Consider the following 13,446-nt stretch of genomic DNA (forward strand, 5'->3'; position numbering starts at 1 on the left):
CATGTAGTGGTGATTTCTTCTCTAGCATATGTGCGTGGACGATTATATTGTTTGCAGAGTGTTTGTTATGGCTCATAGATGAGAAAAGTACCAAGTGCTACACAAGCAAGCAAGAGCTATAGTGTTCCGAGTGTACAACTTGTTCAGAAGAGAAGCCGAAGCAGATGACTCACCACCACATGGCCGCCGCCCCAATGTTGCCTGCAGCTAGGCGAGAACAGCTGATGTGTGCAGTGTGGGACTGCAAACTGTGCAGCACATCTCTAGTAAGCGAACACTTCTATGAAATCCAGCGGGTTGGCATCTTTTAAATTGCCAGGGAAGCAGCAGAATCAAAAAAGCAAGTCAGCAATCTGGACAATTTCTCAAAGAACATTTTACATTGGACAATATATGATATGTATTCGAGAGGCAAATACCACGACTGGAAACAATTTAGTTTCCCAGATGAAAAAGAAATTGAATTTTAATGGCAGTTGATGGACAATGCTACAAATATTAAAGGAGATGGGCTTTCAATATTGTAAGGTGGTGATGGGAGAAAATTCCTTATGAAGATGAGTGATATTGTGGCTGCAAGGGCTGTATTATTAAGAAGAATGCAGGAGATTGAAGACATTGGGACATCTCGCATTTATTATATGGATGAAACGTAAGTGAACCAAAACCATGAAAGGTCAATGTGCTGGAAAATGAGCTATGGCTTTGGTAGTCTTCAAGTGCCTGTAGGTAAAGACAATCTACTTACTATTGTACATGCAGGGTCAGTGGACACAGAGTTTATTCCTGAAAGTAAACTAATATTTCAGACTTCAAAGTCAAAGAGCCCCGAGGATTACCATAGCAAGACAATACACAATGTATTCAAACAATGGTTTACAAAATAATTATTACTATACCCCCACCCGAATTCAATTATTGTGATGGACAATGCCAGTGTCCACTCAGTGCAACTCAACAAAGTTCCTACTACCCATACCAGGCAGTCAGATGTTATCGCTTGGTTATCGAGAAATGACATCCATCATGAACCAGAGCGGAATTCATACTGCTTGTCAACACAAATAAGCCAGCTTACTGTCCCTAGGAGATTGACGAGATCGCTAAACAACATGGGCAACAAGTAATTAGATTACCACTGTAGCACTGCCATTAAAATCCCATCAAAATGACATGGGTGCAGTTGAAAGCTGACATCACACAAAAGAACAGTACCTTTAAAATTGCAAATGTTGAGTGTCTTAAGCATGCAGAAATCGAGAACACCACAATTTTTGCGTGGGCGGACTGTGTAATACATGCAGAAAAATTACAGGCTGAGGACTACCAACAAGAAATTAGTAGGGACTGTATTACGGAGCTTTTTGTAATAAACATCCACGAGGCAGATTTGTCGCAGTCCAACAGCAAAGTAGATGGCGTCGATTTATTGGCTTGCAGCTCTAAGTACTAAATCCATCATTGGCTTGTCTGTGTGGCAGTTGGATTTGTGCCTGCATTACATGTTATTAGTAGCTGTGAATCCATCTTTGAAATTATGATTATGCAGTTTTATATTCTACTTGTGTAGAAGCAAATAGTGATCACCAGTACCTATTGTAAGTACATGGAACTAATGTTTCACATTTCAAAAAATGTCAGTCTATCTTGTTACGATCTGACAAACTGGGCAAGTACAAGATTATTCACACAAGAAGTTCATTAGATTGACCTGAATATATAAAGCACAAGTTTATGATCAACAGTTAGAATTATTTCGAAACAGATTACATTAATGTCACTGCTGAGTAAGACATAGTACAACATTTATATTTTCACTCAGACATATTCAGCCTTATTATACACTGACCAAAGGGGCTTTCCTTGCTTAGTTTCACATATGTTCTCGAGCATCAAGTTTCTATTCAAATTTATTCTCTTTACCACGGTTTTCGCTTGAGAATAATATTTTCACTTCCACAGTTAAAATCATTTCAGTGTATGTCCGTTTCCTTGCTGTCTGTGGTCACTCTGAAATAGTGGCTGACGATTGCATATTCTACATAACTAATAGTATCCTGTCCGCCCCAATAGCTGAATGGTCAGCATGACAGACTGCCATCCTAAGGAGTCCGGGTTCGATTCCCGGCTGGGTTGGGGATTTTCTCTGCTCAGGGACTGGATGTTATGTTGTCTTCATCATCATTTCATCCCCATCTGGTGCGCACATCGCCCAATGTGGCACTGAATGTAATAAGACCTGCACCAAATCAGCTGGACCTGCCCCGTAAGGGGCCTCCCGGCCAATGACGCCAAACGCTCATTTCCAATAGTATACTGTTCATTTAAGTGGCTATGATGTTGTTTGCTACATACATTAATCTGTGCAGTGTGTTCATGGCGACATACATGAAAAATTGCAGGCAACCTTGACAAACATTTCTAACTGGCCTCAGCTGCAAGTTGAACAGAGTGCTTCTTCACTTAGGAAGCGTCACCACTGTCATTGTTTCGCCAAAATAAGAAGAATCGTATATAAGGACAAAAAAACGCATTACTTCTGCAGTTGTATAGGCTGTATCAAATCAGTAGATCATAAAGAGATTGGGATCCACAAAATTAGCGATGCAAACTACTCAAAAAGTATGACTGAAATGTGAAATTAAATTATAGGTAGAATATTCTCTACTAGGTGCATAACATATCTGTTGGAATGGTGAAACTCTTACGAATAACATTACTAGGCGCACGACCACAAAACAGCACACTTAGCTGACACCCGACAGTGCAATGCTGACTGCACTGAAAGGCCGAACTGGCAACGTTGCAAGCATTCTCCTTCTCTCTCTGTACCAAATGCTTCACCCAGCCACTGCCTTATCTGCACCCTATTATACTAAAGGGAGTGGTGATGGTGGTGGTGGTGGTGGTGGTCTTGTTGGGCAGTTGCTATGTGCTTAAACTGAAGGTAAAGAGTTTAAGTTGTTTATGTAAATAAAAAGCTATATATTAATTTCTAACTATTAGTTTTTATCTCAAACTGCTCAATTTAGAATCCTCAACTATATGAATAATTTTGATCCTGAAGGTTTGTAACACCACCACCACCACCACCACCACCACCACGACTACTAATGATAACACAACAACAATGCTTCCACAGTTTTCAGTGGATTACTGAATCCAAACATTGAAGGTCCATGATATTTTAGCACACAACTGTTCCTCCATAATCAGGTGATGCACTTCCATCAGCACTAGCTGATGATGGCGGAAAGGTGGTTTGCTGAAATACTGTGGATCTTCGACAGTTTGATCCGGCATAAACCAGAGAACCTTGGAAGCAGCTTATATGTTGGGAAAGCCTCAGATCAAATAATAATAGCAGTAATAATAATAATAATAATAATAATAATAATAATAATAATGGTAGTAATATCACAAAAGTAAATTAAACAAGAGCTAGGAAGTTAAGACTGAATGTACAGATTACCGCAGAATGTGACAGCAAAAAGGTGTTCCCCTATAAAGCACTCTCTAGTCGAGAATGTCCAAAAACGAAGAAGGTGGAGAAAAAAATAACTTGAGAAGAAAGAAAGAAATTTTAAGGAAGATTTTAGTACCTGCAAAAGGAAAGTATGGTTCATGGGTGGTCCATGAAAATGAAGATTGCTACAAGCAATGGAAAGTTGATAATTGAGGAACAACAATATTATGGAAAGGATAGATTGCTACTGACAATACAGAGGAGACACTGAGTTGCAGACAGCCACAATGAAAAGGAGGCTATACATTTAAGTTGGGCTGAGTCTGACCACAGCGGCCAGGGATTTTGTTTGTGTGTGTGTGTGTGTGTGTGTGTGTGTGTGTGTGTGTGTGTGTTTTGCTACCTCATACGGTATTTTTGCCTAAAGCTTAAATGTACAGCAGTCTTTTTGTTGTGCCTGTCTGCAAATCTCTGCCACCTTTACCAGGTGTACCGGTATGAAATGAGCGTTAAGATACAAATGTGTCGATAGGGAACATTTGTTGTGAACGAGCCTTAATTTTTTTTTGTCTGGTTGGTATGACATCTGTCAAAGACATTTAGTATACATCAAGTCATGGAACAAACAACATAATATGTTTTCATTGTGTTAACAATGTCGAATTTGTACCAGAAAGTCATGATTTGCGGAAAACATTAATTTTGAAAAAGGTGCTGCAGAGTCGCATCGAATGTTTGTTGAGGCATATGGTGATCATGCTCTATCAGAAGCAACATGCAAAAGATGGTTTCAACGGTTCAGAAATAATGATTTTGATGTAAGAAATGAAGTACATGGAAGACCACCAAAAAAGTTCGAAGACGCCGAATTGCGAGCAATATTGGATGAAGATGATACTTTGAGTCAGAAGCAAATGGCAGCAATGCTAAATGTTGCACAACAAACGATTTCTGACCGTTTGAAAGCTATGGGAAAGATCCAGAAGTGTGGAAAATTGGTACCACGTGAATTGAATGAAAGACAGATGGAAAACTGAAAAACCATTTGTCAAATTTTGCTTCAAAGACATGAAAGAAAATCAATTTTGCATCGAACTGTTACTGGCAATGAAAAATGGATTTATTTTAAGAATCCTAAACGGGAAAAATCATTGGTTAATCCGGGACAACCATCAACATCGACAGCAAAACAAGATCGATTCGGCAAGAAGACAATGCTCTGTGTTTGGTGGGATCAGAAAGGAGTGGTGTATCATGAGCTTCTAAAACCAGATGAATCTGTGAATACTAATCGCTACAGACAGCAAATGATCAATTTGAACTATGCACTGATCGAAAAAAGACCAGAATGGGCTAGAAGACATGGCAAAGTAATTTTTTTATGCGACAATGCACCTGCACACAAAGCAAAACTGATTCAGGATACAATCAAAACACTTGGCTGGGAGCTACTACCCCACCCACCGTATTCACCAGATGGCTGGTTCAAATGGCTCTGAGCACTATGGGACTCAACTGCTGAGGTCATTAGTCCCCTAGAACTTAGAACTACTTAAACCTAACTAACCCAAGGACATCACAAACATCCATGCCCGAGGCAGGATTCGAACCTGCGACCGTAGCGGTCTTGCGGTTCCAGACTGCAGCTCCTTTAACCGCACGGCCACTTCGGCCGGCCGTATTCACCAGACTTGGCCCCTTCCGACTACCATTTGTTTTCATCAATGGGACACGCATTGGCTGAGGAACATTTTGATTCCTACGAAGAAGTCGAAAATTGGGTGTGATTGGTTTGCTTCAAAAGACGAACATTTCTATTGGCGTGGTGTCCACAAATTGCCAGAAAGGTGGTCACAATATATAGAAAGAAATGGTCAGCACTTTGAATAAAATGTTTTTACTTTTCAATTCAAAATTGGTGTTTCATTTTCACAAAAAAACCCTCATCTCATACTGGTACACCTGGTATATGGTGAGTAGCAATCTACCCTTTTCACAATATTGCCAACTCCTACAAACAGGCATATACACAATACATCACAGCAGACAGGAATTATATTGGTACAGTACACAAATAAGTGGGAATATATTAATGAAGTAAATTTTGAACTGCATCACCAAACTAAAAGCAACCACAAAATGAGACACCAAGAAGATACAGATGAATTTAATTCTTCAGATGTGATTCAGAAGCACATCATATTGCAACATTTTGACATCTACTGCAAGCACCACTGCCAAGGTGACTAAATTTCTTAAATACACTGTAAGTGCACAAATTATCATTGATAAACACACATTTGCCTGCCATGGCTGATCACAGTTAAATGTAGCTGGCAGGTAGGGGGAATGGGGCCTACTGAATGTCATATCCTGTAAGTGGCAGGACAGTTCTGAACAAGTAGATGACAGCATTTAATGCTGCTGTAGTCATCCTACTGCTTGTTTACTAGCACTATAGCCCAGTTAAAATTACTTGACACTTGACATCTGTCACTTGCCCCTAGAGTGCTGCCACATCAGCTGCCAGCTACCACTCCATTATAGGTGACATACAACACAGTGCATCACTTCACAAATGCTGTTAATGTGTAACGCTGAGCAATGTTGGAAGTAGCCACCACAAGGTATGTCAGAAATGTGAGCTGCTCTGTCGACAGCCAATTTTGAGCAACGTTGGAAGTAGCCGCCACAAGGTATGTCAGAAATGTGAGCTGCTCTGTCGACAGCCAATTTTAAGTGACCAATGACTGAACTGCAGTGGACAACATGTTTCATAGTCCTGAATTTAGTTAGACTAATGTCCTAACCTAACCACAACCTCATGATATGCAATGAATCCAAGAAAACGGCAGTCAACAATCTGTGGCAGACGTAAAATCACGTTTGTTTTGGCCACAAAGATTAAAGCTAACCTCTCTGAGCATCCTAAGACAGAAAAATTTCAGTTATGTATATGTGATGCTGAATCATGTTTTGTACGGAAGTGTCCAGTACCATTTGGTTAGTGTGGTGTATGAAACATGTCCTTTTTTGGAAGTGAACTGACAAACTGTTGTGCCAGTTTGGCAACACAGAATGGTTCGAGTGTGACGTTGAACACACTGATTAGAGGAAACCAGTTCCAACATGTGAAGTGTCAACTATCAAGTAATTTTAATTGGGCTATACTAGACTTGCCCCATGTACAGGGCTGTCTGTTATTGCCAGAAACCACAAAGGTGCAAGTCTGCTACCAATACGCATGTTGTTACACCACTTGATTTACGCTTGTGTATCATTTACAGTCTTTTAAATTCTCAGCAGACTCAGAATTATTCTGTTGCTCCAGCTCACTGTATCACTAGGGACTTATCTACAACCCACCTGATACTACTTTGTAGACTATACCATAGTCGCCGGTTGGCTCATAAGCTCCTTAGTTGATTGTGACATTTGTTGAGCCCAGAAGGTCTATAACTTGTAGCCACTGTAGCTGACTGCTTTGATGCACATTCACTACAATATTTTATCTGTTCATTAAATCATGCCATTAACAGACACTTAATCACATTCTAACCAACTCCCAGTCTACTCTGGGGTAACAATGCTTGGTTTATTGTGTATACCCATATTCATTTGCTTGAAATGTTGTTCATGTGTGTTCCAGTCCTTGTTTCATCCTTATTGGTGGTGGTGGTGGTTAGTGTTTAACGTCCCGTCGACAACGAGGTCATTAGAGACGGAGCGCAAGCTCGGGTTAGGGAAGGATTGGGAAGGAAATCGGCCGTGCCCTTTCAAAGGAACCATCCCGGCATTTGCCTGAAACGATTTAGGGAAATCACGGAAAACCTAAATCATGATGGCTGGAGACGGGATTGAACCGTCGTCCTCCCGAATGCGAGTCCAGTGTGCTAACCACTGCGCCACCTCGCTCGGTCATCCTTATTGTGTCACTAATCTGATGTATCCTCGTGACTACCATATTAATGACAGACTACTACTTGGTCAAATAGTGGTAAAACTGAGAATGTCGATAGTGGTACATATGCGCAGACTGTGTGAAGACTTTGTGGCTTTCAGTGTCTTCTGCTGTCATGCAGACTTAATTACCCAGGAATGATAGTACACATCATGCTCTACTTCCACTGTAAATTGAATTTATCTTATGTTCATAAATCCCAGTGTCCAATGCTATAGTAGGAATATCTTTCTCACTGGCACAAAAACAATATCTCCATTCCTCCTGATTTTGAAACTTGTTCTGAATTCTTCACAAATGATGTTTCACTTTGCAGGATTGGCAAGCTGTAGAACTCCTAGTGTTTCTCACATGGTTTTTCTGCTTTAATTGAAGGCGGCAGGTGGTCAGACACTTTCACACTGTTTCAATTATTTATTCTCTGCTCCTGCTCCTGAGAGCTAGTGTAAGACTTATTACTCCTGTTAATACATTTGAAGTAACTTCAATTCACACTATGATCTTTCAATACAGTACTCCCACATCTCTTTTATTTCCAATCTTTGAGAAGCCTGAGTCTTTCACTGCACACAGTTGTGCCCTGTTGATGGCATTATCTGCTACCGATGCTTTAATAACAATTCCAAAAGTTACTTGTCCATATGACAATGTTAGTCTACGCAAATATAACATGTCCATATCTTTTCAATGGTGGTGTACTGGTAGTGATACGGAGAGGGGGTCAATGCCTCATTGTACATTTTTGCTGCTATGCAGTCCAGCTCATTATGGTATTGGAACTGTTTTGGGATTTGAGTTCGTCCACTCTTTGGTTTCATATAATAGCCCAAAGCCATTGTATAATTTTCTTTCTTTTATAGTATTCCACTCAGGAATTTTCTCCCTTTCTAAATGATAACTGACATTATTCATGACACTAACACAACATGCCTCTAGATCACAGAATTCTAAACCAGTTGGACAAACAACACTTTCCTGAAAATCACCTAAGTCAGTAATATGTTTTACTTAAACTGCTTTCTTTTCTTGGAGACAAAACTTCCTTTTTTTTAATGGTTTCAATTTCCCTAACTTTTGTACACATTCACTGGACATTTCAAAGCAGAACATAATACACCTTTGTTTACAATCACTTCCTTTCATCTGCCCCTGTATATATTGAAACTCACCATAGTAGCTCAGAAACCCAAAAACAACATAGAATAATAACAATAATAATAATAGTAGTGTAGTAGTAGTAGTAGTAGTAGTAGTAGTAGTAATGGATAAGGCAAATCAAAGTTCTCTAAGTGAATGAATAATGCTTGCAAAGGAGAAATGACACTGCAACAACAGTGAATGTTTATAACGCTGGGCAAAAGGAATAGTTTTCCATTGTCAACTACAAATGAAGAGAGCATTAGGGATGGGAGAATGGACAATCCTTTCCAAACTATCACACATGCTACTCCCTCATACAATGCCAAATTAGGTGATGTCGATAAATTTTGGGGACTACAACTGTCACACCTCGTTACATAGACACAATGAAAGGTTCACTCTGGTTTGATTATTTTGCTTCATTCTTTACACACTGTGTAAATTTTAGTAAGAATTTCATTTGAATTTTATCAAGACATGTTTATATCAACATTTTTTTTATGCTGGGATAATTCACTGTTGGTAGCATAGTAAACTGCATGCTGGGGCAACATTTTCCTCTTCCTTCCACTCTACTCAGAGTTGCATACAAAGTGTACACACAAAGCATCATGTGTATTCAATTGTGACTGGAGTTTCATTTTATTATATAAACTCTGTTTATTAAAAAGAAATTAACCACAAAGCAATGGCTTCAATATTATGTGGCCACGTTCAGTGAACTTCAACTTTTTACAACTTCCCTCTGCCCTGATCCTTTGTCTAGAGTGAGAATATGCTTACTTCACTTTATCACAGTCTGCTACATAGGGTCTACTGCATAGAAAGTCTGTCGTGGTTAGTTTAGGTAACACTGAAGAGACTCAATACCAGGTGGCATATACTACAAATGTTTTTTTATAATCAAAATTCTCCCACTGAGTTACAAACTTGTTTGTGGTAGTATGGCTCTTCTCGGCATGTCACATTGCTTGGTTTGTCATGTAACTACAATCATTTTATTTAGACAGACAACATTCTGTACAAAACAGAGATCTTACATTACATAAATCTGATATGTTTCAATACAAAGTAATATAAATTACTAATAAGTAATAATGTTTAAAAATACCTGCTAGGTTTTTTCCAATGTCTTTTGCATACTGACTCAGGTCAATGGAAAGACCCACCAAAACATATCCAATACATTCTAAAATTACTTCTGGATTTCTCAGCATTGCTTTCTGCATAGCAGGAAGCAAAGTTTGTTTAAACTCTTCATGAGTAACATGTTTGAGTAACGGTCGTGATTCCTCAATCAGAAATAGTGATGGTTTTGTTTTGCAGCTAATAGCTACTTTAATAAAAATGTCTAACAAGTGTGCCTGCAACATAAGTTGGTGATACAGTAAAGTCAATTTCCACTTATTCCAAAGTTATGTAAGTAATCCATTACAATTATGATATGCTACTGTAATGTCACATGGACATAAAACACAAAGCAGGGAATCATTAAAGAAACTCAATGTTTTGTCAGCTGCAAGAAGGTTAGAACTGTGCCTTACTTATTTGAAGAATGTGTTAATGAAAAATAGAGACTAATAACAACATCCACTTTTCATTTTACATTACGACTAATTTTATTTTAACTGAGGAGATATGGTCTTTCAAGCCAAGCTATGTTTACAATGTAAGTTAGGCATTTAATCTGTATTCTCTATTCTTAAGTATGAAACTATCCCTAATTACATAAAACAACTTCACAGAACAGGTCACCAATGACACTGTGAAATGCTTAGGCAATAAGTTACCAGGTTGGCTGGCTGGTTGGTTGGTTGGTTGGTTTAAAAGAGGGAGGGAAAGGGACCAAACTGTGAGATGATCGGTCCCTTGTTCCCGGTGAAATAACTACACAAGGGAAAAAAGTAAAAAAAGGAGATGTACAGCACAATAACGGCAGAAAGGAAGAACCAGAAGAATGACAGAAGGAGAACCAACACTACCACAGACAAAACAGGAAAAGAAAACCAGAGAGAGAAGCAAGAAACAGGTAGAAGGGGTAAAAACAAGAGAGCCACAAGAGAGAGTGGAGAACACAAAGGGGCAAAGGACATGGGCGAAAACATACATATAATGATAAAAGCCACTGTCACATATAATACGTAAAACTGAATTAGCCAATGAGGTATTGTCAGCTAAAATTAATGCCAACGAGTCCAGTAACTGAAGAGTCTGTCGCAGGGCAGCCAAAGGACAGCTCACCAAGATATGGGCCACTGTCAGCCAGGCGCCGCACCGACATTGAGGTGGGTCATCATGGCACAGGAGGTAGCCGTGTGTCACCCAAGTGTGGCCAATGTGGAGCCGACAGATAACCACAGAGTCCCTGCGAGAGGCCTGCGTGGAGGTCTTCCACACATTCATAGTCTCCTTAATGACACTCAGTTTGTTGCGCGTGCTGAGGTTATGCCACTTCGTCTTCCAAAGCAGCAAAACCTTGCAGCGTAGTACTGAACGCAGGTCAGTTGCAGAGAAGCCAATCTCCACAAGCGGTTTTCACGTAGCCTATTTGGCCAGCCTGTCTGCAAGTTCGTTGCCTGGCATTTCGACATGACCAGGAGTCCAGACAAACACCACTGAATGACTGGACCGTTCCAGGGCATAGATGGACTCCTGGATGGTCGCTACCAAAGGATGATGAGGGTAGCACTGGTCGATAGCTTGTAAGCTGCTCAGAGAGTCAGTACACAGAAGAAACAACTCCCCAGGGCATGAACGGATGTGCTCAAGAGCACGATATATAGCCACCAGCTCGGCAGCGAAAACACTGCAGTGATCGGGCAAAGAATGCCGTTCAATATGTCCTGCATGGACATACGCAGAGCTGATGTGATCATCAGCCATTGAACCGTCAGTGTAAACCACTTCATGGCCTCGGTCCATGTCAAGAAGCGAGAGGAAGTGGCAGCGGAGAGCCACAGGGTTAACTGAGTCCTTAGGCCATGTGAAAGGTCCAGGCGAAAGCACGACCTAGGTGTACGCCATGGAGGTGCATGTGAATGTACCTCAAGTGTAGGTGGTAAAGGTAAGGACTCCAGTTCAGAAAGAAGGGATCGGACACGAACTGCAATTGGAAGCCCTGACTTGGGCTGCCGATGCAGGAGATGAACTGCCATGGGTGCAAAAAGGAGACAGTGATTCAGATATGCAGGAGTACTACAAATGTGTGCAACGTAACTGGCCAGCAGTTGTTCATGCATAACCTGCAATGGAGGGACTCCGGCCTCCACAAGGATGCTGGTCACCGGACACGTCCTAAAAGCTCCTGTCGCTAGGCTAACACCACAGTGGTGCACTGAGTCGAATAAAGGCACTGCTGAGGGCGCCGCCGAACCATAAACCAGACTCCCATAGCCAAGGCAGGATTGAACAAGGGCTCTGTAGAGCTGCAGCAGCATAGAGCAATCTGCAACCCAGTTGGTGTTGCTCAGGCAGCAGAGGGCATTGAGGTGCTGCCAGCATTTCCGCTTAAGCTGACAAAGATGAGGAAGCCAAGTCAATTGGGCATTGAAAACCAGTCTTAAGAATCGATATGTCTCCACTACAGTGAGTGGATTGTCATTAAGGTAAAGTTCTGGTTCCGGATGAACGGTATGACGCCAACAGAAGTTCATAACACACGACTTCGCGACCGAAAATTGGAAGCTGTGGTCTAGAGCCCATGCTTGTGCGTTGTGGATGGATTCCTGTAGGTGCTGCTCAGCAACACCAGTACAGGCAGACCAGTATGAGATACAGAAGTTGTCTGCATACAGAGAAGGTGAGACAGACGGCCCTACAGCTGCTGCTAGACCATTAACGGCCACTAAAAATAGAGATACACTCAATATAGAGCTCTGGGGGATTCCATTCTTCTGGATATGGGAAGAACTATGGGAGGCACCAACTTGGACACGGAACATACGAAGCAACAGGAAATTTTGGATACAAATCAGGAGCAGGCCTCTGAGAACCCACTCGTATAATGTGGCAAGGATATGATGTCGCCACGTCGCGTCATACATTTTTCCTAAATCAAAAAAGACGGCAACCAGGTGTTGGCGGGTGGAAAAGGTTATTCGGACGGCACACTCAAGGGACACAAGATTATCAGTGGTAGGGCAACCCTGGTGGAAGCCACCTTGACATGGAGCCAGTACACCACACAACTCCAGGACCTAACCCTACAGTCGACATACCATTCGTTCCAGCAGCTTACAAAGAACATTGGTGAGGCTGATGGGCTGATAGCTATCCACATCAATTGGATTTTTACCGGGTTTGAGTACCGGAATATCGGTGCTCTCCCGCCACTGCGATGGAAAGACGCCATCGCACCAGATCCAGTTGAAGATGACGAGGCGATGTCGTTTGTAGTCAGACGAGAGATTTTCAATCGTCTGACTATGGATCCAATTTGCAAGAGCACTGAGCAGCTCCCACTCCGTAAATGGGGTGTTACAGGTTTCACTGTGGTGTGCAGTGAACAAGATGACTTTCCCTTCCAGCCACCGTTTAAGAGTGCGAAAAGCTGTGGGTTAATTCTCCGACCCACAGGCTTGAGCACAGTGGTCAGTAAAGTGCTGGGCAATTGCGTTTGCGTCGGTAGATAACATGCTATTTATGTTAACACCAGGGACACCTGTTGGGGTCTGGTACCTAAAAACACGTTTGATCTTTGCCCAGGCTTGGGATGGTGACGTATGGCACCCAATGTTCGAGACATCTCTCTCCTATCACTCCTGCTTCTGTCATTTGATAAGTTGGCAAACGCAGGCATGGAGCCTTTTAAAAGTTATGAGGTGCTCCAGGGAAAGGTGCGGCTTATGTCGCTGTAGAGCTCGTCGATGCTCCTTAATTG

At 41.4% G+C, this 13,446-nt stretch overlaps 1 protein-coding gene across 1 annotated transcript in view; it reads right to left on the bottom strand.

The window, feature by feature from the left end:
* Positions 1-13,446, bottom strand: part of LOC126248822 (eIF-2-alpha kinase activator GCN1) — a 282,568-nt gene that overhangs the window by 225,663 nt on the left and 43,459 nt on the right. The window contains exon 5 of the mRNA XM_049950239.1: positions 9,679-9,931. Coding sequence (XP_049806196.1) covers positions 9,679-9,931 — 253 coding nt within the window. The remainder of the gene's footprint in view (positions 1-9,678; positions 9,932-13,446) is intronic.

The sequence above is a fragment of the Schistocerca nitens genome, chromosome 1 (genome assembly GCF_023898315.1).
Source record: "Schistocerca nitens isolate TAMUIC-IGC-003100 chromosome 1, iqSchNite1.1, whole genome shotgun sequence".
Lineage (NCBI taxonomy): Eukaryota > Metazoa > Arthropoda > Insecta > Orthoptera > Acrididae > Schistocerca > Schistocerca nitens.